A 27,215-nucleotide genomic window follows, 5' to 3' on the forward strand; every position below is an offset into this window, starting at 1 on the left:
GTGAGTGGTGACGGTTCAATTTTTCGACCTATAAAAGAAGGTTATGCAGAGAATAAAAGATATTAAAAAAAATCTCCAAACAACTATTAGTCATTAGAATATCTTGTTCTTGTATTGTATCGCGTTCTTGATGTTTTATTTCAAAGTAGATGAACTTGATCAACTAATTTGTTTTATTTACGCTAAAAAAAAGTCTTTACGATCTATATATATAGCATTAGTACATTATAAATAACGTTTCACTATCTATTGAAAGCCAAAACATGCACTTTTCGATTTCTAGGCAGACAGGGTGGAGTAAAGAGAGGTGCATGGGGTTATAGTAAAATATATGTAAAATAGGGTAAACATTAGTTATTTTTGCCTATATTAAAGTTGTTAAATTCCTATATTTGAAAGTGTCCCACAAAAAATTGGTAGGTAGATGAATAAGTGGATTCAAAAACTATGAAAGACTAATTAATTTTTATGATTAACAAGAGTGGTAGTTACAAAACAGTATAAGAAAATACAAATTTTGCTATCTATAGGAATCCAATCATCTATTTTTGTAAGCCCACAATGAGCATCTTGACAACCCATAATTCCTAACATGGTGGGACTTTGTCACTTTTAGATACCAAAAATAAAATTATTATGAGGCTGCAATTTTTTCAAAAAGTATTAATCTATTATCAGCCAATCTAGTTTTATATGCTGATTTTTTATACTCGAACCATGTAAATTCTTTGTACAAACTACTATCTTCTCCTTCCATTAGTGATGCCAAAGGTGCTATTTTTTCACTCAATGGTGGTCCTCCAAAATATATCATTGATAATCTTGATTTCACACTATTTGCCAATACCCTATGCTTCACACTCTTAAACCTTCCGTTAGTCATAACCTGCGATCGAAATCAAACCGAACAATTCAGGATTTAGACCCTATATCAATAACAATAAGTTGTTGATTCTTGTGTCAGAGTCAAATATCTACATATGACATTTTAGGTGTGGAATCCTACACACATATTTTACATTTATTAGTTTTGTGTTGGTGTAGTTGATCGCTTTGGGACCTTATAAGGTTTATTATTACTGTATGACGATAATAATAAAAAGAAAAGAAAGTTCCTCCAGACAACAACATAAAGTGCAAATAAACAATGTACCTGCAATGAGTCACCAACATTGACGAAGAAAGAATTTTCATCAGGTGGGACAGAGATCCAGTGTCCATCTTTCAGTAATATTTGGAGCCCCGAAGTGTTATTGGATCTTAATATCGATATGATTTGTGGGTCAGTATGTTCTCCAAATCCAATCAAATCATTATTATTATCGTTCAATCGTTCAATCTCTGAGCATGGCGGATAGTGATTCAGCCTGAAAACGGAGTCGCTATTTTCGTCCATCAAAAGCTTACTGAAAACATTCGTCGGATAAATCTTTAATCCCTCCGCCAACATTTCAAGAATATCACAGGACATTTTCTTCACTGCTGAAACATAATCATTAACCGCAGCCCTGCAATTACAATAACAAATATCAAGAATTGACGAATCAGGACTTTAATGAAATTACTCTGTTTTCCCCTGTTTTAGTGTCTTACCGAATGTTTTCTGGATTGACACCTAATATAGATGCAAATTTCTGGTAATTGAATTCAGAATTTGTCGATACGAGGATGTGTTCGACCCGACCACAATCGCCATTTGTTCCAATTTGTTTATTGCCATAGCCAAAAGGATCAGCAGGCCCTGCTTTTAGCTTCTCAGAGAGGGGAGAGGAGAAGAACTTGATGGCTTCGGATTCGAGTTTACTTATGAATTCCATAGGAACGTCATGGTTTATGATTTTGAAGAATCCGAATTCTTCGCAGGCATTAACGATGAGGTTCTTGGAGTCGGGTTTAGAGAGGTCAATCAATGGAACACCATTAAAGAATGAGGTTTGTTTGGACAAGATCACCATGGTTGATTTTGGTAAGTGTTAGGTTGACAAGTATTTGGTTGTATGTATAGGAATGGATGAGTATTTATAGGGAATTTTGAGTCCTAAACCCCACCTCCACACTATGGAGCATACGCAGGATTTTACGTAAGGGTGTCAAACTGGTAAATAAATTACGTGATAAAAGGTAAGTTGCTAAGCAATTAAATCCCTATATTCAATAAGATCCTAAGTTTGAGTTATCAAAAAGGGAAAAAAAAAATAAGGTATAAAAAAACTACGTAAATAATTGGTTTTATTTGTCGTTGAGGTCTTGGACTTTGAGATCCTATTGCTTCATTTAGATATTATTGTTTTTGAGTTATATTAGTGATATTAAGCGAATTGTAGAAATTATTGTAGCTCTGATAATAAATAGCTATTTTTGAAAACTCACATTATATTTTGTAGTTATCTAGATTATCGTAATGTTTGATTAGTCGGCCTCAAATTATTTGCTTTTTTGTAAGAATTTCCTAATATTATTGTCCAAACGATGTTAGCTTACCATAAATATCTAAAATTTTCGGCGAACGGTTTTGAATGACACTACTTTAGTTAATTCGCACCATATTTTCGGAGGAAACTTTTTTGCATTCATGTATGTTCTATATGAAATATCATCACTTGCCAACATGTATAGTTTTTAACATATGACTTCCAATATGAAATCAATCGATTTTATGCAAATAAATGACGATAACTATATTAACCAATCTATGTGTTCCTATAAATAGTAAGACGATAGAAACAATCTAAAGTAACTCTTAAACCATATGAATTTACATACTCTTATCCATTTTAACAAATGAAGAATTTTATATTTTTTTCACAATGCCTTTAATATTAAATTAACTACATAAATTAATAATAGTTGGAGTCAAATTTAGAGTCGTAAAATATCATTAATAAGATTAGTTCAATTAAATACACTTCTATTAAGATTTTTTTGAAAAATATATCAGATCAACACATCAAACATGACACTTTCCTAATTAAATCATTTGCCAATTAATAAAGAGAGTGAAAAATGCTCCAAAAATAATTGATTAGCTATTTAAGTGGTAGATGAAAGGGCCACATTTTTAATAGTCAGATCAAATAGAAGTTTATAGGTACAGTAAAGGGATACACTTGGTCTAATCAATTGCAACAAATTAAATATATATAACACATCTATACATTTTATACTATAACATATTTATATAACCGATCATAACTTATTTATATATATTATATTCATCTCAATTTAAGTTATATGTCATAAAGATTAATTCTGAGCCCCACAACAACTTTTTCATGTCAACTTTCTAGTCTGAATCTCTCTGAATATTCACTTAAAAGTTAAAACTAATAAAATTGTTCTCAAAATAAAACATGTGCAGGAAATTAATTCATTATCACCACTGTCCTAACTCAAAAAAAATAAAAATGAATTTCAGCATGTATTTTTTTTTTTTTAACGTTTTACTTATTATGAATCAAGTTATTATAATATGTTTTGCTTCCCAAGAAAAAGATATTGTGTTCTTTTTAGGACGTAAAGAATGTGTTTAAAAACAAGTTCACATTATGTATTCCGTTTACTTACTCAACTAATTAAATAATCCCAGATTATATTTAATTTAATTAATTAATTTAGCAAGATTTGATCCACTGATTATGACTTTTAAGTAAGCCTTAACTTTAAATTATTTTTTCTATTCAACATTGGTAGGCATTTGATATGACACCTTCTAAAATTGTTAATGCTGCATAAAAAGTAATTACTTTCAAAATTACCTATAAAATAATAATATCATTTGTCTAAATATTTTGTTCATGTCTTACCTGACTTTTTATTATGCTGTATAGGATACATGTGTTGATCTGTAAGGACTCGTTTATGTATTATGTCGGAGATTTATTTTGGTGATGGTCCATAGTGAGGAGGAGTCAACTTCAGCTGAGTAGTCAGTCAAATCCATTTGGATGATGGGATCCCTTGGTTTCCCCTTCCCCATGTTTTCTCTTCTGGGCTATTCTTCTTCCCATATTCTCCTGTTTTTTTCCTATCTTTTTCAAATTTAATGCTCTGTCATCATCACCAATTAAACATTGTCTTTTCATTTTCAAAATAAATGCTCTCATTCAAAAATATCATATATTTTAAAATTATATTTTTATAGTTTATTTACTCTTTACTTTAACATGTGTTTGTAGCAAAAAAAAAAAAAAGAAGAAGAAGAATTAAACATGTTAAAGGTCATACGTTAATACTGGCCGATTAAGAATTCGCATACTTAGAAAATACATGCAACTAAAATTATGATATCGAAATGAATGTGAAAGCATATAAGAAGAGATTAAGAATTCACATGTTTAGAAAATATATACAAGTAAAATTATGATACTGAAATGAATGTGAAAGCATATAAAAAGAGGTAAGAAAGATTTATAATGGAACGAAATGAGTGAAACTGAGACTAGTGAAAGAATGAAAAATGGGTAAAAAAACAAGAAGGTGAAATTAGGGTTTCTATGTTGGCGTGCACGTGTGGATGAATATTCATGTGGCATTTTGATATACAGATGGATGCCATATAATTCTTTCGTTAAATGGAAAGGTAAGCGTGGTCCAATACTTAGAAGAGAAGGATTTTTTTAGTCGATATATAATGTAAGAATATATTTAATCTATTTTAAATAATTTTAATCATTTTTTATTATATATATTCAATTAAATACAATTATATAAATTAAAAAGAGTTATTTTTTAATTGTTAAAATCAAAACTACACGTGTTAAAAAGCACACCCCACCACATAAAAGTGTCACGTCAACACTTTTATATATTATCGAGGAGAGACCAATAAATTTTATCAATAATATCATTAGCTTTTTGTTATTCGTCGATTACATTCATAGTATCCATAAAATTATTATTCTCATTTTTTATACCCATCAAAATTATGATATTTGTTTATGAAAATATGATTAGACACTGTGGGTCCCTTGAGCTGACGTGGAACATTGTTATTCTCAAAATCCAGTATTAGTGTTTTTCCACTCCAATATATCTTCCATTTGTCTAAATTCATCCCTCCATTTTCAAAACTATTCTATTATGAATCATAATATCGTTACAGGAAAATAATTTTTAGCGTATATTAATTAATGATAATCATTATGTTTTATAAATATTCTTAAAACAAAACAATATTAAATTCAATAATATTTAATTGATGTTGATAAGATTTTCATATTTTTTTTGTAAATTTATATATATTTATTGCGATCAAAAAATGTATTTTTTTTTTGTAGCGAATTAAGTGGAGGATATTATGTTGAATTGATATTGTTTACCTTATGAACTCATTGTTATACATTTGATGTGAAACTCTTCATTTGCTTTTTGAAATATGTTTGATGTGAAGTATGTGAGTGGAGAGGGGCATATTTGCTCCACCTTGGTTATTGTAAGGATATTTTGTGCCAAAAAGTAAATGAAATGTATAATTAGTTTATTTCAATAGTTTCAGGGCATATATACTTGTTTCATTTGGTTAATGATAGAGGCATTTTTGTGACAAAATGCAAACAAGGGGGTGTATATTCTACTTCAATAGTGTAGGGGCATTTGACCCTTTTTTTAAAAAAAAATCTTTTCCTTATTCTTTGAATGAGTACTAGATCATAAACTCTTTTTTTGTGCATGTATAACTCATAAATTAAACCATATTTGAGATGTATGTTTAGTGCGACGGACTCCATTTAGAGAGCATTGGGGAAGATAATCGATTTCTGGTCTCCTCTATGAAATATCTTTTATTGTACCAATTCAGTCACCGGTAGATGTTCTTTTTATCTTTCTTTTTTTCTCTTTATGGTAGAACAGAAATTAGTCACATTTGGGACTCATTACACCACTTTTAATATATAGAAGTTTAGTAATTTGAATTAAATTAATCTTAACTATTAAACCATGATGATATAATTTATGTTTAAAACGGTATATAAGAAGAAAAAAAGACCTATTTTTTTTATTTATTGGAATTTGACTGATTGAGACCTAAGTGAGTACGACATGCAACTAATTGATTTTTCTATACTTATGAATCATTTAATTCTGGTAAAGGTATATCATCAAATGATAATTGAACTTTTTGGTTCAACAATATTATTAATGATGGAATTGGGCTTAATTAGACATTGAAAATTATATAATGTGTCTTTCCAACTAATAAAAGCTACTTGTTCAAATTTTTATTTACAATTATTGTTTAAAAAGGAGTAGTGAGTATGAGGCTTGTGTCACTACAACAAAAATGATCATTAGCGGCATTTAATTTTTAATTGCTGCTAAATATGTATTTTTAGCGGTAATTGTCACTCTTTCTATAGCGGTATTTGATTTTTAATTGTCGCTAAATATGTAATTTTAGCGGCAATTGTCACTCTTTCTATAGCGACATTTAATTTTTAATTGCCGCTAAATATGTATTTTTAGCGGCAATTGTCACTCTTTCTATATGTTCCTAAAGTCTTTAGCGATATTGGTTCTAATGACACTAAATTAATGTTGGTAAAGACTTTAACACTTTTTATTAGTGTCAATATTTAATGTCGCTAAAAGTTATTTTTATCATAGTGTATTGGGACATTTTACTTAGTGTGTGACATGACTTAAAAGGTGTGTTTGGTAGGAAAATAAAAGTTTGTAAAATGTCATGATAGTTTGATTTTAAAATATCAATATTGTTAACTTTTTAATTTGAAATTGCTAACATTTACTTAATGAATCAAATATATCTTTTCAAAAATAAATGTATTTTTTCTTTTCAACTTTAAACACTTTTTTGTCCTTCACCATTTGCAAAACTATCAACGTCCTTTGCAGGTTTTTATTTTTTTAAAATGATTATTGTGACAGGGCTGGTTTTCGCGCACCTCAATTAATTTCACGTGATATTTATCACATTCCATCAGTAGCAAATACCACGTAATTTTATCCACCCAAGTTAAAACATATGAGAAGTATAGTCGGTCTAGCGCTGAACCTATGTGCCTATGACTTCGTTTCTCAGGAACAATCTTTCATTTACTTCTAGTTTATACCCTTGGCTGCGTCCTTGACAGGCTTGAATGCTCACAGACTTACGAACGAGAACTCTTTTACACATAGAACTTGTAACAAATGTAAAGACATCCCGAATAACGATGTATCAACATAATTATGAGTTAGATATACGCTATGATAATGTGCTATAAATATATACTTTTAGCCATATATCAAATATTTATCATGACTAGTCTTGTATAACGTAGCTTATTCTTTTTTTCTAGCTTTTAATATGAAAAACTTTATTCTCACACCTAACAATATCATGTATCGAATCTAAGGTGAGTTTTAAAAATAAATGACTTCTAAAACTCTTGTTATATGTCGAAATCAAGATTATCGATAAATGTGAAACCATTGACCATTCCTATCCATGAATAATTCTTAGTTAGTTAATTAAAAGTGATTGTTTTGTTAGTTCAAAAGTCTTGTTATATAAAGATGTGATTAAATAATATGTAGAAAAGGACGTGTAACTTACAAATGCGTGCATATTGAATTATATTAGGATTGATTGATACCGCAACGTACACTGATTGCAATTATTAGGAAACCTTACTTAAATAAGTGAGATTTATTTGGCACATTTTCTTCATAAATGGCAAGCCAAAAAGATATTAAGGAAATGATGTGACAAATTAATTTCCACAAAATGTTCAAAAAAATTTTTAAAAAAATACTTATTAAAGAAAAAGTAGTACCAGCAGAAGATGATTCAAGATTTAATGTTTATTGATATATACATTGATCTTAAAATTAATATACAACAATAATCAAATTAACATATAAATATTTATAGATATATGATGAATGTTTTAATATTTATATAAATAATTTTTGACAAAAAATATTGACAACATTCAAGCATTTATAGATATACAGTGAACTATGTTCAAGCATTTCTTTTGATTAAAATTTTCTCATTAATTTATGCAATTGGACAATTTTAAACAATCATATCTTTTTGAATATAAACAATCGCTAGGTATCATATGTTCCATCTAATTAAAGCCCTATAAGTCTTTTTTATAATGTCATCAAGTTTACATTAATAAGAATTTGTAGTAAAAAATTATGACTATTTTATCAGAGACATGATCAACACTCAACAGAGAATATCAAAAGATTTTTATCGCTTAACCATTGTTGAATCGCTTATATAACTAATAAATTTTTTAATTAATAATTAATTTTTCTCTTTAATAATATATAAACTCGTAGATTATATTAAAGAAAGTTACAAGGGACATTGAATGAAAATGTGGTTGATAAATCTTTGAGACCCCCCTTAGTCCCTTTCATGATCTTCTAATTTTGGTCAAAAAGGAAAGTTTCACATACCCCACCCCCCACTGCACCTCCTTCGAATTGTCACGTTTGTAACTGACTACTCTCAAATATTGTATTATTTATATTTTATGTTTTGTGCAGATAAAAAAAAGTGATGTTTCAGCTCAACTAACTTGAAGAATGATTTTAAAAAAATAATGAAAAGTAGAAAGATTTTGTCAATCTTTAATGTTCACATCCAATGTATTCAAAATCTATCACTAAATTTAGAACATCATGACAAAGAGTTGTCGTAGTACTTATTGTTGTGGTACTCCGTCCCATTTGTAGATATTGTATTTATGACTTATTAGATTTTTTGTTGATGATTTTAAAAAATAAAATAAAATATATATATAGAAAAAGTTAATTAAGAGAATTCGTTGTCTCTTATATATACCTGAAAAAGAAATTGACAGCATATTATATGATTTACATATACAATGTAAATTTTCTTTTGGGACCTTTTTTTTTTTTTTGGGTATTAGGTTATCTACTTATATTATGTTTTCTCCATTGAAACTTTTGCTATAACAATTTTAAAAAATCCAAAAAAAATTGACTATAAATTTATTGCTTTAGGATCAAATTATGTAATCGTGAAGGAATATGAAATGGGCCATGGGGTGTATTGGGGGGTCCAAAAATAGGTGGTAGTCATGGCTGACTAGGTCAATGTATAGTTTGTTGTCAATAAGACATTTAACTTCTAACTAGTGACATAATAAAAATTTCACCAAGAATGTTCAAACTTTAGATAGTAAATTCGAAAATAAATTATCCTACGTGAGTTCAAACTTGGGCACTATATATGTAGAGCACATTGCATATCCTTGTTACTGCGCTACAAGTCTCCATTGGTTCTAAGGATTTTCGAAAATACAATAAATATATCATTATAAAGTAATATTTGATATATATTGTAATTTTTCAATATAGGATGCATATCTAATTAGATATCCTGACATCACCGTAGTTCTGCCGTTGCTTCCGACATGACCAAACATAATTTATCTACATATGTTTACAACAACATAAGTTTAATTAATAGGTTGTTGTATTACGTATATATTGGGATAACTTTGGTCAGTTTCATTATCCAGTTATTAATTGTTATTATATCCTCAATAGAGGTGGCAAATGGGCGGGTTGGGTTAAATGTGGACGGGTTGAAAATGGGTAATCATTCAACCCGCTCATATTTGATATGGGTAAAAATGGGTTGGGTAAAATACTAGTTTACCCATATTTTACTCATATTTTATGAATGAATAGTTCTTTACTTAAGAATTCAATTTGAAGAAAATATTTTAGTCTTTTTTAGATGAAAGCTGTTGAAAATGCTTCATTTAGTTTTATTTTACTACAAAAGTAAAAAAAAAACTTTAAAATTTTTTTTGGGGTGGGTGGGGGTGGGGTGGGGGCTGATAGGGAGCTAGCGAGGGAGGGGAAGTATCCAGGGTAGGGTAAAAAAAATTTGAAGTTAAAAATATTGTTTAAACAAACTTAATATTTTGAAGGGTAAGGTTGGTTGGGGGTAGGGAGACGATGGCTGGGGTAGGATGGGTTCAGGGTAGGGTGAAAAATAAATATTTGAAGTTGAAATTTTTAAGACAAACTTAATTTTATATTGGGTAGGGGTGAGGGTGGAGGTGATGGGGGACGATGATGAAATGAAAAAAATGAAATTTGAAGTTGAAAACATTTTTTATAAGTAAACTTAAATTTCTATTTTTTTGGGGGGCGGGGTGGGGTTGGGGGTTGAGGGGCTGGTGTGGAGGTGGGTTGGGGGAGGGATCGAGGGTGGGGGTGAAAAAACGAAATTTTGAAGTTCAAAATATATTTTAAAAATAAACATTAATTTATTTTTTAAAGCGTGGGGTGGAGGTCGAGAGTTGAAATATTAATGGGGACCCATATATGAAAATTTTGAAAATCGCTTCTAAAACTTGATAACAGAAAGTTTTTTAAAAATTTGAAGAAAACTTGCAATACTCATATTTGACCCATAATTTACCCATAATATACCCATATTTTAATAGGTAAAATATGGGTATATTCCCAAATACTACCCATATTTAAAAAAAATAATTTAATCTATATTTAAAGAGCTATTTAAAAAATAAACGAATAATTAAAAAATAGACTTAAATTACCAGCACTAATCATCGCCATTCAGAAAATTTAGTAGTCAATATAATACTAGATAGTTATTAATTTCTAAATCATGTATACAAAATTGGTATAATATTGTGGGTGACAATTTGATGAAGAATTAAATTGTGGAGGATTGATTAGTGATATGACCTGATGATATCTCAAATATCAAATGTCTCTCTTAGATAGTTAGATTAATTAAAAAGAGTTTCAATTACTCTTTCACTTTAATTTATTATCAATTGTTTTTCAATAATAATAATAATAATAATAATAATAAGTTTAATTGCACAAATTAATTTTGAAAATGATAAAATATATGTAAATTAACCATATTTTATAGAATGTATGCAAATTTTACTCCTCTGATAGAAACAGAGTCGTTTTAATTCAAATATAGCAATATATAACACACAGTAAAAATTAACGTAAATAACGAGGATAAGTAAATTTCACCTCTTTATTTTCTCGAGAATAAGAAGAACGTCTCGTAAAAAATCAGTAGCTCGTGGCAAGAAGATATATTTGTATGTTGAGCAAGTAAAGAGAGGTCCAAATTGTTCACTAAAAATGGGAAGAAAATTAATGGCAAATCTAGTTGGTGAAGTGTTGCCTATCCAATCTAATCTAATATCTATTGATCACACTATGACAAGAGATATCAAAGATTGTATGTACTTTGATTCAACAATTTGCACGAAAAATTATAGTGTTTGGATAAGGAAGTATCACATGTTTGGTGGTAAAACATGCCTTTCACAATCTAAGCCTACTTCCTAGGTTAGTGGTTATCCTCAAACACTCTAACTATCGATTCTCAAAATCTAGATATTATCGCATAAATTGAGACGTAAAGTAATGTATAGATAATAGTACCGAGATGCATTAACTATCAAAGGTGGGACTAGAAATTTTTAGTTCAGCTGCTTTTAAATTATAAATATAGAATAGTGAGTTTGAGTCAAATTAATAAACTATTAATTTCGAATTTTCTATGGACTATGACGACTCTGCGCTACTCCCCATAATTTACAAGTCGATTTGATAAGATACAATAGCAATGCACTACTCTTTTCGTCTTAATTTACCTGACACGTTTATTTTTAGTTAGCCTCTAAAATATTCATACATTTCTACATTTAGTAATAATTTAATTTTAAAATATTTATTTTTACTCTTAATGAGATGATATATAATCACACAAATATCTATAATTTGTTTTAAATCACCAATTTTAAAATTCTTTTTTTTTTAAAAAAAATCAATCAAATATAAATTAAAACAAAGAATTAACATATTTCAAACTTTGGTAGCGTGGCACTATGGTAACCATGAACCTTTTGATGTGATGTCATGTACATTTTTTTGTTAAAACTTTTTATTGAATTATTTAAAAGTTATTATCCATCGAAAAAACTTTTAAGAAAAGTAACCAATGTATTGTATTGCAACATATGTCTATCATTTTATTAAAGTTGTAGGAATCTTTCTCGTTATATTGTTTTACTTAAAAATATATAATATATATAATAGTAAAAAATGACTAAATTTTAAAAAATTAATTAATCTTATAATTTAAGAGAAATCGACTTTCTCAAAATGTACGCATGTATTTTCCAAGACCTGTACGTCGTATATTTCAACTGTTTATCAATATATACAAACTTTTATAAACTTGCAAAAGTTACAACCTACAATTATAAACTAAAACTAATATGAAATAGTCCAACAAGACTAAAATTAAAACTAAAATCAAATAGCTACAATTGCAAACCTAGTATGAAGTTGATAAAATATTAATAATTTGATATATTTATAAACCCATTAAAAACCCAATAATTCAATAACTAAATATCTTTTTTTTTGTTTGATTTATTGGTCGATACGATTTCTGCACACCCATATTTTATTGTGCTTTCTTGAATTGTAGTTTTGTATTTGAAAAATAAATTTGTTCATATAGTGTAAGTAGTCAATTCTACTTTTACATTTGTAATAAAGGACGTACTCTTATTACAATTGTTTTGTTGAGGGCTTGTTTTTGTAATCCATGTGTGTAATTTGATGCTTCTGATGATCTAATTTTAAGAATTTTGGAGCTACACTAAAGTAGATAAAAAATGTTATTAAGTACTATTAGTATTAGTTGTATGAGGGGTTATTTTATTATATTTTTATTTATGAGGGGTTATTTTATTATATTTTCATTCGTGGATTCATGCTTTATTGTCTTCTTTGACTTTTGTTTCTTTTTTTTACTCTTTTTCTCACTCTCTTTCCTTGTTTTTTCTAGATTTTTTAAAAAAAAGTTATATTCGGAAATCAATTTAATTACTATTTAATTTGTTTAGGTAAAAATAATATTTTCTTTGTCTACTATTATTTGTCATGATTTCTATTTTTAGAGTTAAATTATAAGAAATTAAGAATTTTAATTAATATTTAAAAATGTATTTTTTCATCATATTGATATACAAAAAATTACAGATTATAGTACTTTTCATATAATTTTTGAATATTTAAATTTTTTGTTAAAAATATCCAATTAATGTAATCTAATTTAACTTTAAAATTAGTCACATTGACTTTCGAAAAGCGCAACGTGAAAAATAAAAGTGGACCGTGGGAGAAATAATTTTTTTTACTTATTTTGAGTTAACAGAAAATGTTTATGAAATTATAATTTTTATTATTCTATAATTAAAGGCTATAGTCATAAAAATATTCAAGTTAATTCTTCGAATAAAATTATTTTCGTAAAGCAAGAAATTAACATTGCTTAGAAAAAAGTAGAAATAACTAAATCTATTAGTGGTGCAAATTGTGTTTTTTTCCCCTTCTCCTTTGTAAGAAAAAATCTCATTCACACCTAATAAATTAGTGCAATGAAATTGCAAATTAACTTACAACTTTTTTTATTTAACTCATTTAATTTGTGGAAGCTTCAAAATGCACATCGTAATTAAAGTATTATCTCATTATCTTTAATGGAAAATTAACTATCTATATTGTAAAAAATAAATAACCATAAACAACTCAAAGACAATAAAAAATAAAAGGAATCATATTGCTTTCAGATTTAACTTTGCATGCACGTTAATTCAAATATAACCTGTGTCATCTTCCATTGAACAATTAATGTTCAAAAATTGTTAATTGTCCTTGTCAAATATAGATTTATAACGTGCAAGCAAATGAAAAATAAAGACACGCGCATTCTATATTTTTCGTATCAAGCAATATATTTTCAAACTCCATTATATTAATGATAATGTTTATCTGAAAATTTTATAATTTTTTAGTAAGGTATTATTATATACGTGTACTATTTTAAAAAAAATGTTATTATTAAAAATTTAGTATGTACATAATATTATGGATCAATAATTATTATAAAAATATTATTATTACTCAATATTTGATTATAACCGTTATAGAGGATATATCACCCTAATAAATATTATTGTTATAATAAATAAAATAATATTATTGAAAATAAATATAACATGTAATTAGATTCGTAAAAAAATCTAAACCATATATCGTAAAATGTTATTATATATATCGAGATTTGATCGTATATAATATAATATGTATTAGTAAAGCCATGTATTTTGTAATTATTAAAATTCTTCTAGTATTAGCAGGAAAAATAATGTGACCCAATAAAATAGCGACACATATTAAAAAGCCTTTAAAAAATTCAGAATTGTTTGTTTATGGGGGCGATACAATTGTTGCTTTTGGGGTCAACATTTTGTAGTATTATTATGAAATAGGACCACACTATTATATACTATTAAGAACACTAATTGGTTGACCAAGAATCTTGATTTTGTGATTTATATTAGCTAGGGATTTGATTTTCCTACATATTTTTCTTCCATTCTGCATTAATTTTAAGAAATCTTAAAATAATTTATTTCTTCGATTAGTTTAAATCCTTAAAGTAATTCAATAATATCTAATCTTTGTTTGTCTTGTTGTTAATTTGTTTGTCATTTTGTCTAATGGAGCCTAACCATAATCAACAACCTTATAATTTACTTTGCTTTTTAGTTTTGATTAAAAATTAATTGTTACGATTAATCTTGCATACACGTAACATCTTCTTTTTTTTCGACTTTTAATATGAAAAATTTATTCACACGCCTATAACAATATTCTATATTGAGTCCAAGGCAAGTTATAAGAATTAATGACTTGTAAAACTCTTACATTGTTAGAAATCAAGATTATTATATAAATGTGAAACCAGGAATAATTCTTAGTTAGTTAATTAAAAGTGATGTTTTGTTAGTTCAAGTGTTGTTATATAAAAATTCGATGTGACAAAATAATATGTAGAAAAGGACGTGTAACTTACAAATGCGTCCATGTTGAATTATATTAGGATTATTTGATACTAATTGCCAATATTAGGAAAGGTCACTTAAATAAGAGAGATTTATTTTCATAAATAAACGGCAAGCAAAAAAATAGATATCAAAGAAATGACGTGACATTTTTTACAAAAATTAAAATTAATTTCAATAAAATGTTCAAAAATATATAAAAAGAAGATATTAAAGACAAAACATATTATAGTTGGTTGTCTCGACATTTTGGTCGAGCCTGCGTGTATAAATAATAATTCTTTGAGTAGTTTAATTAATATAACAAAAAATATTTCTTCTTTGATTATAATAAAGAGATTCTCCTTTTCGAGTGTATGCATCTTTATCTATATTCTTCTTTTTAGTGTCATTTGCTTTTATGCATATATTGTATTGTCTCAATGTTAACTAAGGCTTTGTGCAACAAGATGAATTTATTCATGAATCATTTTCATGCTTAGTACGTATACATATATACAACTTGCATGCATTTCTCTTCCATTTTTTTTTTCCATTTCTTTCCCTTTCTTCACAAGATATATAGAATGTAACTGGAAAAGAGGAGGTTTGATAACTTCATATTTTGTTTTCCTTTTATATTGCTATGCATATATTGTCTTGTCTCAATGTTAACTCAGGCTTTGTGCAACAAGATGAACTTATTCATGAATCATTTTCGTGCTATACAACATGCATGCATTGCTCTTCCATTTTTTTTTTTCATTTCTTCACAAGATATATGGAATGTAATTGGAAAAAAGGTTATCACCCTTTTAATCCTTTTTTTTTTGCAGGAAATGGACGTGGAAAAGGACTTGGAGTATCGGCCAGGTTCAGGAGACAAGGGGTACAACATTAGCCCCATTTCGCAAGTTGCCCTTGGCGTCGGAATTATGATATGCTTCTTAATTATGATGTTTATATTAGTCAAGGTTTGGAGAAAGGTCGCAGTTAAAAGGCCTGATACTGGTAAAGTTGAGATGGGAAATCATTAAGCTTATTTTATGATAAGTTCGACTGAAAAATTTGTATTCAATAATGCTAAGTATATATTATTTCAGTCATAATATTTGATGGTTATTGCCTTTTGGGTTTGTATTTATCCTAAGTACTTCAAGACATTACTCTATTTATGTGTGTATTCCTCTTTATTTATTGTGTGAAGCAGTTAAATGCTCTGAATTTAGTGCGCATTATTACTCTCGTCTTCAATATATGCCTAGTACAAAAACACCCATATGCTTAGATAAATGAATATAAAAACACAGACTTAATTTTAACGTATATTCACATAGTGTTCAATGGAATATTGTTATATACTCAAAATAACGTATATGATAAGGGCTGCAATTGCACAAGCAAGACCACCAGAAGGAGACGAAGATGAGGCAGAAGCTGTGGGATTGACTGCTGGGACACATCGATGATCTTCTGATGGACCAACATCACTATAGTCCATACTTCGATTTCTGCCATTCTCCTATCATGTGGAATATTAAGTGATGTACCATAATAACGTAAGTTCAACAGGTAAAAGAATGACCGAATGATCAACCAATCCCAAAGAGTATCAGCATGTTAAAAGCAGCAATAGGGACACAGTGAAAGAAAATAAATGATATCCCATTGTCAAATATTTTCCACTAAAGATTTTCAAAAAAGTGAAGGATGACTATCAAAATCAATATATTGCAAGCCCTGGGCGAAAACAAGAAATGCCCATTTCCATCATATAACTTGAATTGATGGAGGCTTTCATCAAACAGCTTAATTATAGAGGTAGAAGTCTTTGGGCATAATGGAAGAGAAACCCAACAGTGGGGACCCAAAAACAGCTTTTATGAGGCCAGACAACTGACCGTAAAACAAGCGGGAACGGTTCTGTGGGAAAGGAAAGGTAATGACAATGACGATGTTGGCTTCTGGCAGACAGAAAAAAGAGGAAAGATATGTTGATTTTCCTGTTGCCTTTCTTTTTCTTTTACAGTATGGAGGATGAGAGGGGTGATCCGAGTAGAGAGAAGAATCCCACGAGATTTATTTGGAGGTAAAGAGAAAGCTAACTGGAAACAAGTCAGAGACTCATTCAGAAAATGGAACTTATTATCACATCACATGCAATTACAAAACAAGGATACAGATGCCTTTCATGCAACATCTTGAACGATTTAAACTTGGATAATACTGCAAAGTTCAATATGAACAAAGTTAACAATCATAAATAACATGTCACTAAACATCAGTATTGTAGCACCATAATTGACAAAGTGAGAGAAATAGAGAAGACAAACAAATGTACCACTTCATCATTCTAAAATAAAAGCCAGTTGTACTCATTTAACTCGATGTTCGGGACAAACAGAATGCATCAAGATTAAAGTGAACTAATCTTAAACTCAATTAATATCGAAAGAAAATATGTTAGCATACCAAAGAAACAAGTAGTAGAAAATGATTTAACTCCTCTTTTGAATTAATTAGCAAGCAATAACCTCAAGCAAAATTCGAAGTGATCAATTCATTCACAAAGATAAAACTAAGAAAAACACGTTTACTACTAGTAAAAGAATAATGAACATTTAACAGAACAAAATATAGGATGAGATGAAGAGGAAAGCTAAGGCTTTTTCAAATCTTGCAATCATAAGTAAAAGAGCTCACAATTTGCTTTCATTCTGTCAATCCAAGATGATACTGGCACTTTCTGACTCGGCAGTGAATTTGACAATTTTTGGATAGATGCCAAGTAAAACTTTAACCAATTAAAATATTTACCAACGCAATACAGTTTTACTTGTTAATTTTAATTTAACAAGAAATAATATTTTAAAATAATTAAATTATTAAAATATCTTCAAACTAAATTAATTATTCAATCTTTAAAATTACTTTTACTATATTCTTTTATTTTTATCTTTCATTTGGCATGAATTATTTTCTTAGTGTCGCTGAGATTTTTTATTAAAATTTTATTGATAAAATTTACATGTATCAAGTGTTTACACAAAGTTAATACATGCATGTATATGATTAAATTAGTGCAACCACAATTTTTAAGGTGAAAAAGTATGTGAACTTATTTAATCATTTTCTTATTGAGTAAATTATTTAATTGTTTGTTTTCTTAGTGAGTAAATTATTGTGTTTATGTGAAAAAAATGCCTTGGAAATGAGAAATACAAATAGCAATTTTGGATGAAAAACAGGTCGCACAGTAAATAGAATATGTAGCAATTTTAGAAGAGAAAAGATGAGGAGGAGAAATGGATGAAAAATGTTGTAAAGACGTGAAAAATAGAGTGATGTATTTGGTTAATTTGGACATATTTATTTGATTAGTTGTGCCAAGTTTGATTTTTTAAAATCGTACAATAATTTTATTAAAATTAAATTATTTTTGTTGATTTGGAGTTTTTCATCCAATTGAGGGATACGGGTGACAAGTTTATAGACAACAAGAGTATAAATAACTCGATTCTAATGGTACTGACAAGATCAATAAATAAATAAAAATTGAGATGTATTTTTGATCATTTTCCTTTCTTTTCCTTTGCATTTCTTTGGAAGAATATAACATTCAAATTAAAGGTGTATATAGAATAAGTAGGAACAATTTTCTTCAACTTCTTTCATGATTTAGAAGAATTTATTTCCTATTAAACATGTGTACTTTCACCCGGTCCCCCATACAGAACAAAATACTTATATATTGCACCTTTTGAAAGTCGTTTAAATTCAACCTTGTACGGATTATCGGTATGTGTGGCTAATGTATCTACTTCAATTATTTTTCCTTCCTCATTGACAATTGCAACATCATCGCAATAAGCATCATAGGAACTGTTTTCAATAGGAAAATAGCTTGAGCCCATGAGAGGTTTTGGTACACCTGGTGGACTATATACAACTCCTCCCCAATCAACATTCGTAGCAAAACTTTTCAAGTCAGTGAAGAGACTTTGTGGCCAGAAACCTATTTGCGTAAAGTCATCATTCAGTGAAATCCACCAATTCCCGGATGAGTCCTTTTCTCAAAAAAAATATAATAATAATAAGTTGTCAATAACAATATTTATGTTATCTCCTAACTATAATTACTATATATGTATAAAATATTCAATGACTCTAAATAAAAAAAATAAAGACAATATAAAATGTACCCGATTAATGTATATTTTCAGACTCCAAATTTCTCCTCCATGTTCTGAAATATCCGTGAATGAACCATCAAGAGGTACGTCATGATTTACTTGTACAAAGCCAGGACATACTGTATTGAAGCATTGAATTTTACCAGCCTACAAAAACAGATATATCTCATACATGCTTAAAAATCAAGGTAGATAGTTAAACTAAAGGTGTGTTTTTTACGAAGGAAAATGTGTTTCTTGAAAAATGTTTTAGTACATAATGTTTTCTTTTTTTTTAAAAAAAAAAAGTGGATTTCTAAGTTATTTTCTCATGTTGGTTGGTGAGTAGAATTCTTTTTTAATATTTGGTTGGTAAAATGAAATACATTTATCATAAAATATTTTTTATTTTTTTATTAAGACTGGAAAATACTCTTTAGAAAAATATTTTTTTCCTTAAAAATTTACCCGAATAATCGATCTAGGACCAGACGCTGACACCCGAACTAGAACAGAATCCCGACGACCGTTCCAACATGCGACCTTAAGATCTGACTCATGTCGAGAACAATAAATAGTTTTCAAAAAACAAAATTTTAAAATAAGGAGGCGGAGGGGGGAGGGTGTTGAGTGTAGGGATGGTGTAAAAAAGAAAATTTTATAATTTTGAAATATATTTCAAAAAATTGATGTGGGGGTGGGGGTAGGGTTAAGTTTGACATAAAAAATGAAATTTTATATATTTGTAATATTTTTTAACAAAATTATTTTTTAAAAAGAAATTAACCGGGGGGTTGGTAGCGGTTGGATGACGTAAAAAATCAATATTATTACTCTGAGATAATTTTCAAAAAATAATTCTTTATTGATTGGGGTTGGCAGGATGGATAGGGGTGACATAAAAAAAGATTTTTTAAAAAATGATTGGAGTGGGAGTTTAGAGATTAGGTGTGGGTAATGGCGAAAAAAAAAAGAAAATTTGACGAGGGTTTTGTGTGGGTGGAGGGGGAGGAGGAGGTTGCATAGTTAGGGTATGGGATGGAGCAAGAATCAAAAATTAAAAAAATTTAAATTTTTTTTGGGAGTGGGAGGTTGGGGGAGGGGGTTAGGCGTGATAATGGTTGGGTGAGATAAAAAATCTGTAAGCTTGAAATATTTTTTGAATTTTTAAACTGTTTTTGTTTAGTGGAGGGGGGTTGGTTTAGGAATTGGGAAAAGGGTAAAAATTAATTGAAATTAAAAAAATAAGTTTTTATTTTTTTATGTGGAGAGTCGGGTACGGATTGTGGGGTAGGGTAAAAAAATATTGTAATATTAGAATGACGTAGGCTTTTGAAAAATATTTTTTTTCATCTTTTTTTTAAAAAACATTTATCTTAAATTTAAGGAATTAAGTTGATTTGAATAATATTTCCAAAACATTTAAGCCGATAAATATAGAAAATTATAAATTCACATCAAACACACCTAAAAGATGTAATAGTTTAATGAACTCAAAAGAGAAATCACAATGATAAAAAAGATAGTTACCTGGAAATGTATAAAAAATCTAGTTTTAGTATCCCCGTATAACGTTGGGTCCACCTAAAGCACGAAACAAGTATATTATATTATAGTTACTAAATATTCAGCATTTGCTAACAAATTTTCTAATACACATCTTAAAAGCACAAAATTCAATAATTAACACACATCCTTCTTCCACAAAACGATAGAATAATGAAATAAAAAATTGATATAAATTTACTCTCCAACCAGCTTGTAAGATATCTGATCCTTTATGAATTTTTAGTCGACATCCACTGTGTTGTTGTCCATTAACTTGAGGATTGTACACAGCAGTTTTCATTCCAGCTCCCGCAAACTTGTTATGTGGATTATATGAAATTTGAGCTATTGCAACCTAAATATTTTTTTAATTGTTTTTAGTAAATCTTACAGAGTACTCAAATTAAACTAAAAATAACTCGTTCCTTTATTACTTCAAATCTCATTATATAAAACATGGACATTAAAAAATAATTTTTATAGCCATATACCACCTTATATTCTTGTGAAGATATGTATCTTCCATTTGACCTACTATTGTTGTTGCTCTGCATTAGAAAATAAACTTATTTTTACGTTTGAAATACGCAAGATATATAGAAGTAAATTGGCATAAATCATCTTACAACATCATATTCAGCGTTGAATGTGACATCCTCTGGAGGAGGCATACGAGTTAATCTTATAAGATCATCTTTTGTCATTCTCTTAACGGGAACAGTTCCAAAAGGGCATCCTCCATCTTTTGACCATATTGTCCATGACCTATTAGTTGTTGATGAGAAGGTTGAAACTTTCTTGATTGTAGATAAAGTAGGTTTCATCTGCTCAATCAGATGTTTACTTGTATGTCAATAATATCATATCCAATAGGAACAAAATGATAACGAAATGAAAAGAGAGTAGAGATATGCCTTAGGATGAAAATTATGGTCCTTCAACAACGGATTATCAAATGCACGTTGTTTGTAAAAATCTACACAGTCGTATGTATCTCCATATTTAGTCTGTAAACAATTAAAATTAATAAAACAAGTAACCTAAGTTAGAACAAGATGTACCATTTAAAAACAAAACATACTCACGAGAACAATTCTTAGTAAATGGTGATACTACTACTTTGCTTTTTAAAAAAAAAATAAAAAAGATTTTTTTTTCAAATATTCTATCAAACTTTGAGAAAAGACTTATCTAGGTCATTCGTCCGTATTTTATTCATTTATACTACTTTCGTTGAAAAAATGTTCATCAATGTCATTACATGTTAATGAAAAATACTTCGATAGATGTGTTCTAAGCCATTGTTATGCCCTTGACTCCAATTTGCAAAATCAAATGCAAAAATTGTGCTTAATCCATTTTAGTTCATTTGTTTGATTGAATTTGACATGAAGTTTTAAAAGGTAATTTTGTTGAGAATCTTGTAATCTTAAAATAAATATACAAAGAATATATCAAAGTTCTCTTAAATCTTGTGATTTAAACATGTTATGTGAAAAAATAGAATCAACTATTTTAAAAAAATGAGAAAGAACATTTTTCTCATATCAAATTAAAAGAAAAAGTAAAACAAACAAATCAAAACAGACTTACCTGCTCAATCTTCAACTACAACAAAAGTTTACATTCAAAAAAGGAATTAAAGGGAATGTTCTCCATTTCTCGAGAATCATGTGACAAATGAATGTTTTCTCTAATATAAAAGTGATATTATCAAATAAAATGTCTTCTGCAATTAGAAGTATAACAAAATAAATTTTTTGAAAAAAAAAATACCTTTACTGTTTTGACGGCTGATTTGTTCAAAATTTTTAGTTGTTTCTCTAACTCCGCATTCTCAAATTTGGATAGATTTTTTTGCCCTTCAACTCTATTATAACTTAACATAAAATATAACATCAATAACATTTGTTGAATCGTTCTTTGATCCATCCTGAATTCATTTCTTTTTATAGGCATGAATCTTAGGTGTTTTGAAGAAATTAGATTAATTAATTCAACAAGAAAGCTCAACACTGAATTTGATTTGCTAGGTGTAAGTATTGATATCTCTGCTACTATAAGGAAGACATTGTTATATAGAGATGTTGAAAAGATTAAGAGCCGTTTGGATGGGCTTAATAAAAGCAGCTTTAAAAAAGTACTTTTGAAAGTGCTGAAACTTATTTTTAAAATAAGCAGTTATGCGTTTGGATAAAAGTGCTGAAGTTGTTATGTCAAACGTGAAAAGGGAAAAATAGAAGAAAGAGATGTTAGGGTTATATGGGTAATTTGGAGATTGTATAAAAATATTAAGGGAAAAAACATAAAAATGTGGTCAACTTAAAACAGCTTATAAGCTAAAAAAAAAAAGCACCCCTACCCCAGCTTTTAACTTTTGGCTTAAAATAAGTTTTTTTAAACTCAAAATAAGCTATTTTGAGTATTGCCAAACAGTTAAATAAGTCAAAAACCAGCTTTTAAGTCAGTTTGACCAGCTTTTAAGCTGAGCCAAATAGACACTAAGTTGACTATTATGTAAAAGATATTGACTTTTTGAAATTTTAATAAATTTTGATTGACCGTTTGTAATTAATAACCAAAATAATAATTAACTTCATTTGACCAAATCTAAGAAGACTTTGAATGTTTTTTTGTTGTTCATATCTACATAATAAAATATTTAAAATATTTTTGACTATAGACCAAATATGTTGTCCAGTCCGAAACCAAAATTAGATTATTATTTTTTAAAAATTGAAAAGAAATAAAGTAATGTGCAAATATTTTGACCAAAGCTATTATTTGAAGATAATTATAAGCCATACTTGAAAGTTGAGGGATATCTTTAAATCTTTATTTTCGATAAATTTAAATAAAAATTAAAATAGATAATTATTCTCCGAACTATCATGAATATTGTGTTAATACCCTTCGTTATACTTTAAGATTGTATATGCCTTTACCTTTATTCTTTTGGATTGTATACATCCTTGAATCTAACGGATCGACATGTGATATTATCTAAATGATTTATCTGATTTTATTTATATTTTTATTCAAAAATTTTACCCGAGCCACAACCAAAATGGGTGGTGCCAAAATCTAGTCTCCATTTTCAAAAAAAAAATTATCTCTTTGTTCTTCTCAACCCACCATAACTATAGAATCTAGAACACATCTTTCTTTGGTATATTCCAATAATTCAAATAGTAGAATATAATACGAAAGACCAAAGAAATTACTAGCTTTCTTTGGTCCAAGACATAATACTAACATATATCATAAATCTTTTTTTACCCAATATTCAATATCAACTTTGATCAACTAATTTAAATTCGCACCGAATCTTTTTACCTTCTGAAATATAATACTTTGTACTAAAAATAATTTTATAACCAAGTAGCTTATGAACTGAATCAAAGATTCAAACAAAACAATGAATAATTTGGGCCTGAGTAATTACGATTTTCTGGGCCTGGGCTAACGGATACATGGGCCTTGATCTATTGAGTTGGAGAAATTATGCAGCTAAGTAAATTTATGCTATTTAATTACTTATCATAGCTATAGTTTGCTATAACTACCACTCGCGATTAACATTATACATTAATTACGTGGGATGACTTTGAGTTTGTATAATTAGTCACGTTTGTATATGTATAATTCGCCAGAATATACAAATACATATGTATATTATACAATTATTTAACCTATATACATATATAGTTCACCTCTCTTCCGCTCACATCTCTCCTTCCTCTCCCATTCTCTTGCTATTAATATAAATAAATATGTATAATATATAATTATTTTCAACCTCGTATATTTAGCAATAAGTATCCATTCAGTATACTGTGTTGAATTGGGTTGGGAGTCTTTCATCTGCAAAAGAAAATAAAACTTATTATCACATCAAACGGTACAACGCACATGTAAGCATAACAAATACCTGTTCAAATGTCTTCAACTTGAATAATATGGAGAAGAAAAAACTAATAACAAATAAAATCAATTCATCTATTTAAAACCATTTAATTTAGGACAGATTCAATATTTTTTTAAGCAAACAAAATTATAAACTTTTACAAAAATTACAACATCAGTTACACAAGTCTTCAATTTGATATTAATTCGTCTTATCCAATTTGATCGAATTTACAATTTATTTGGTTATTTTTAAAAAAATTTAATCAATATTTTGCTCTACTTGACCAAAGTTGGGCCAATTTCCAGCATACTTTATTATTTAGGAAAAATTAGTAAACTAGTCAAAATAAATAACATATTTAGTAAAAATATTCATACTATATAAATATTAGCAATAATGTCAAAAATGTCATTATTTAAAAAAATTTATGTGTCCCAATTTTCTTCCTATTTTATCTCTCTTTCAATTAATTCTATATATCTTTGTTTTAAAAAAAAATCATTCTCTCTCATATTTATCTTTTCAAATTGTTAAATCTCTCTCCTATTTAATTTTTTTCTCTCTTATGGTTATCTTTTCTGATTTTCCTCCAACATTCAAGTTACAAAAAATTTTTTGCCATATATTTTGATTGTTTTTTTAATCCAAAATTGAATCAACAAGAATCTCTTTGATTAAGATATCTCTAATCTTTATCCTATTTTCAAATTTTTTTTCTAATTTTATTTTTGTTTAAATCTTAAAAGAATGTTGTTTGTATTTTTTAATTTCCGTTATGATTTACTCTCCAATGGCTGAATCCAAGAGGCTTACTAGAGGTATTTATCTAAATCAACCAATTTCTGGTGATTTTTCATCCTTTAATTTATTTATTACTTAACAAATAGTGTATAATGTATGATCCGCTACTAAAATGAGGGAAGAATGAGGGTAAGAACATTTACAAGACTCATTGGTGTGCAAAACCTTCCTCAAATTTATAACGCAAATGTAGAATCTTTGTCTACTCGTGAGGATCTTGAAAAAGACGACGAAGATCGGATAGTTGTCGAACAATTTTCTATTAGTTTGTTTTGTATTTATAGTTCTTTTTTAGAATTTGGTATGCTTTCTTAATTTGTATTCAAATCACTATATATACTATCAATATTTGTATTTATGAAATTAATACTCAAATGTCGAACCATCTTACTGTGCAACAATATATCATGTTTTGCAAGAATACAATATATGAAGTCTGCCAACATATACGTATTCACAACAATCACTTACAAGATACATAACATTCATCATATCCATTTCGATAAGGGTTAACAATTTTTTTGTATCCAAGTACTTGCTTTATGTTGTGAACAAAACTTCATACTAGTAATAAATATGTGTATTCACAATAATGCTTAAATCATGTTACCAGCAAAACTGCATTCTTCATATTTTAAAGAAGTCACTCAACATATACGTATACTAAACAAAAATATTAAAGTTGTATCCATTTCAGAACAATCACTTACAACATACATTACATTGATCATATCCATTTCGATAAGGGATACAACTTATTTAAATAAACTGAAATTAAATGAAATTGCATATTGTCGTCAAAAGATTGTATCTGCTCCATTTTGTATTCTGTCAGGGATACAATTTATTTCAAAACAATATTCATGTATTCAAACAAAAACATTGGTATTCATATTAACCAACCAAAACAAAAAAAATTAACAAACCAAATATTCATACGTTATTCATAGTTCATACAATTTACAACAAAAACAGAATAGAGACGAAACCAGAAAATGGAGGAAAACAGATTACTTATTTTTGTATTATATCAATTTCAATTATACGAAAACAGAATACTATGATTTACAATTATTTTCAATTAAAATTTTAATTACTTAAGCAATTAGAAAAAGAATAAGGAAAAAGCAATTACCTCGTCAAATTTTAAACAATTTATTCAAACTTCTAGTAGCAAAAATCCTTCTCAGGTTTGCTCTAAAATCTTTCGTACCAATCAGAAACAAAAAAAGATTTTTGAATTGTATGGAAATATTAAAAATTAAAATTTGGGAGAATTCATCAGCTATTATTAGGGTGTCGTTTGATTTTTTGGATTTTAAATTTTTTGTAACTGATGAGAGTTTTAAGCAATACTTATTTTTCTCCCCTTAATTTCTCCTTTCAATTTTTAAATATTTGTATTCTCTTAATTAAAATAAATAAAAAAGATACATAATAAACTAAAATTGTGACAATTTTACTAAATAATGAACGTATTGACAATAGATCCTATTAAATGTCAAAATAATGACATTTTAAAAAAATTCCCTTATATTAGACTAAGACAAACACAAGTGGGCCAAAGCCCAAAAATCAGAAATTAGGCCCAAGTGGTGACCCAGGCGAACAGAAATTAGACTTTGGCCCAAATTTTCCTCTCTCCGTATAGTATTTCGTGTTAATTCTATTGTTAGTATATGTTTACTCGCTAATTAATTTTAAGGTTCTTAACTCATAATTCCCTAAAGGACATCCATTTTGAGTTAGTTAACGTATACTACTTTATCTTAAAAGAACCAACTATACTTGTCCTTCCAAATTGACTTCTATAAATTTAAGAAGTTTTTCTTTACTTAGACATGTTACATTACATTTTCTTTTTCTTCTCTAAATAATTTTAAGTTATAA

The 27,215-nt window shown here is 28.1% G+C and overlaps 1 protein-coding gene and 2 long non-coding RNA genes across 3 annotated transcripts; 1 reads left to right on the forward strand and 2 right to left on the reverse strand.

The window, feature by feature from the left end:
* Positions 1-450: 450 nt before the first annotated feature.
* On the reverse strand, positions 451-1,994 carry GA2ox2 (gibberellin 2-oxidase 2). Its single transcript, NM_001247409.2, has 3 exons — positions 1,594-1,994; positions 1,154-1,508; positions 451-886 (listed from the first exon to the last, which is right to left on the reverse strand). The coding sequence occupies exons 1-3, from the start codon at positions 1,953-1,955 to the stop codon at positions 635-637; spliced, it is 969 nt and encodes a 322-aa protein (NP_001234338.1). The 5' UTR covers positions 1,956-1,994; the 3' UTR covers positions 451-634.
* A 12,779-nt stretch (positions 1,995-14,773) lies between these two features.
* Positions 14,774-16,127, forward strand: LOC138337254 (uncharacterized). The gene is made up of 2 exons (XR_011210827.1): positions 14,774-15,269; positions 15,731-16,127. It is a non-coding gene; the product is annotated as an uncharacterized lncRNA (long non-coding RNA).
* A 2,357-nt stretch (positions 16,128-18,484) lies between these two features.
* LOC101247937 (uncharacterized) lies at positions 18,485-20,947 on the reverse strand. Its single transcript, XR_003247519.2, has 3 exons — positions 20,814-20,947; positions 20,597-20,650; positions 18,485-19,234 (listed from the first exon to the last, which is right to left on the reverse strand). It is a non-coding gene; the product is annotated as an uncharacterized lncRNA (long non-coding RNA).
* Positions 20,948-27,215: the final 6,268 nt, after the last annotated feature.

The sequence above is a fragment of the Solanum lycopersicum genome, chromosome 7 (assembly GCF_036512215.1).
Source record: "Solanum lycopersicum chromosome 7, SLM_r2.1".
Classification (NCBI taxonomy): Eukaryota; Viridiplantae; Streptophyta; class Magnoliopsida; order Solanales; family Solanaceae; genus Solanum; species Solanum lycopersicum.

What these genes read in the sequence shown, in the direction of transcription:
- GA2ox2 (NM_001247409.2), bottom strand. Translation starts at nt 1,955, where the DNA reads ATGGTGATCTTGTCCAAACAAACCTCATTCTTTAATGGTGTTCCATTG. An exon ending in GTCAATCCAGAAAACATTCG is followed by an intron (nt 1,509 to 1,593) that starts GTAAGACACTAA and finishes TTGTAATTGCAG; the next exon opens with GGCTGCGGTTAATGATTATG. An exon ending in ATGTTGGTGACTCATTGCAG is followed by an intron (nt 887 to 1,153) that starts GTACATTGTTTA and finishes TTTCGATCGCAG; the next exon opens with GTTATGACTAACGGAAGGTT.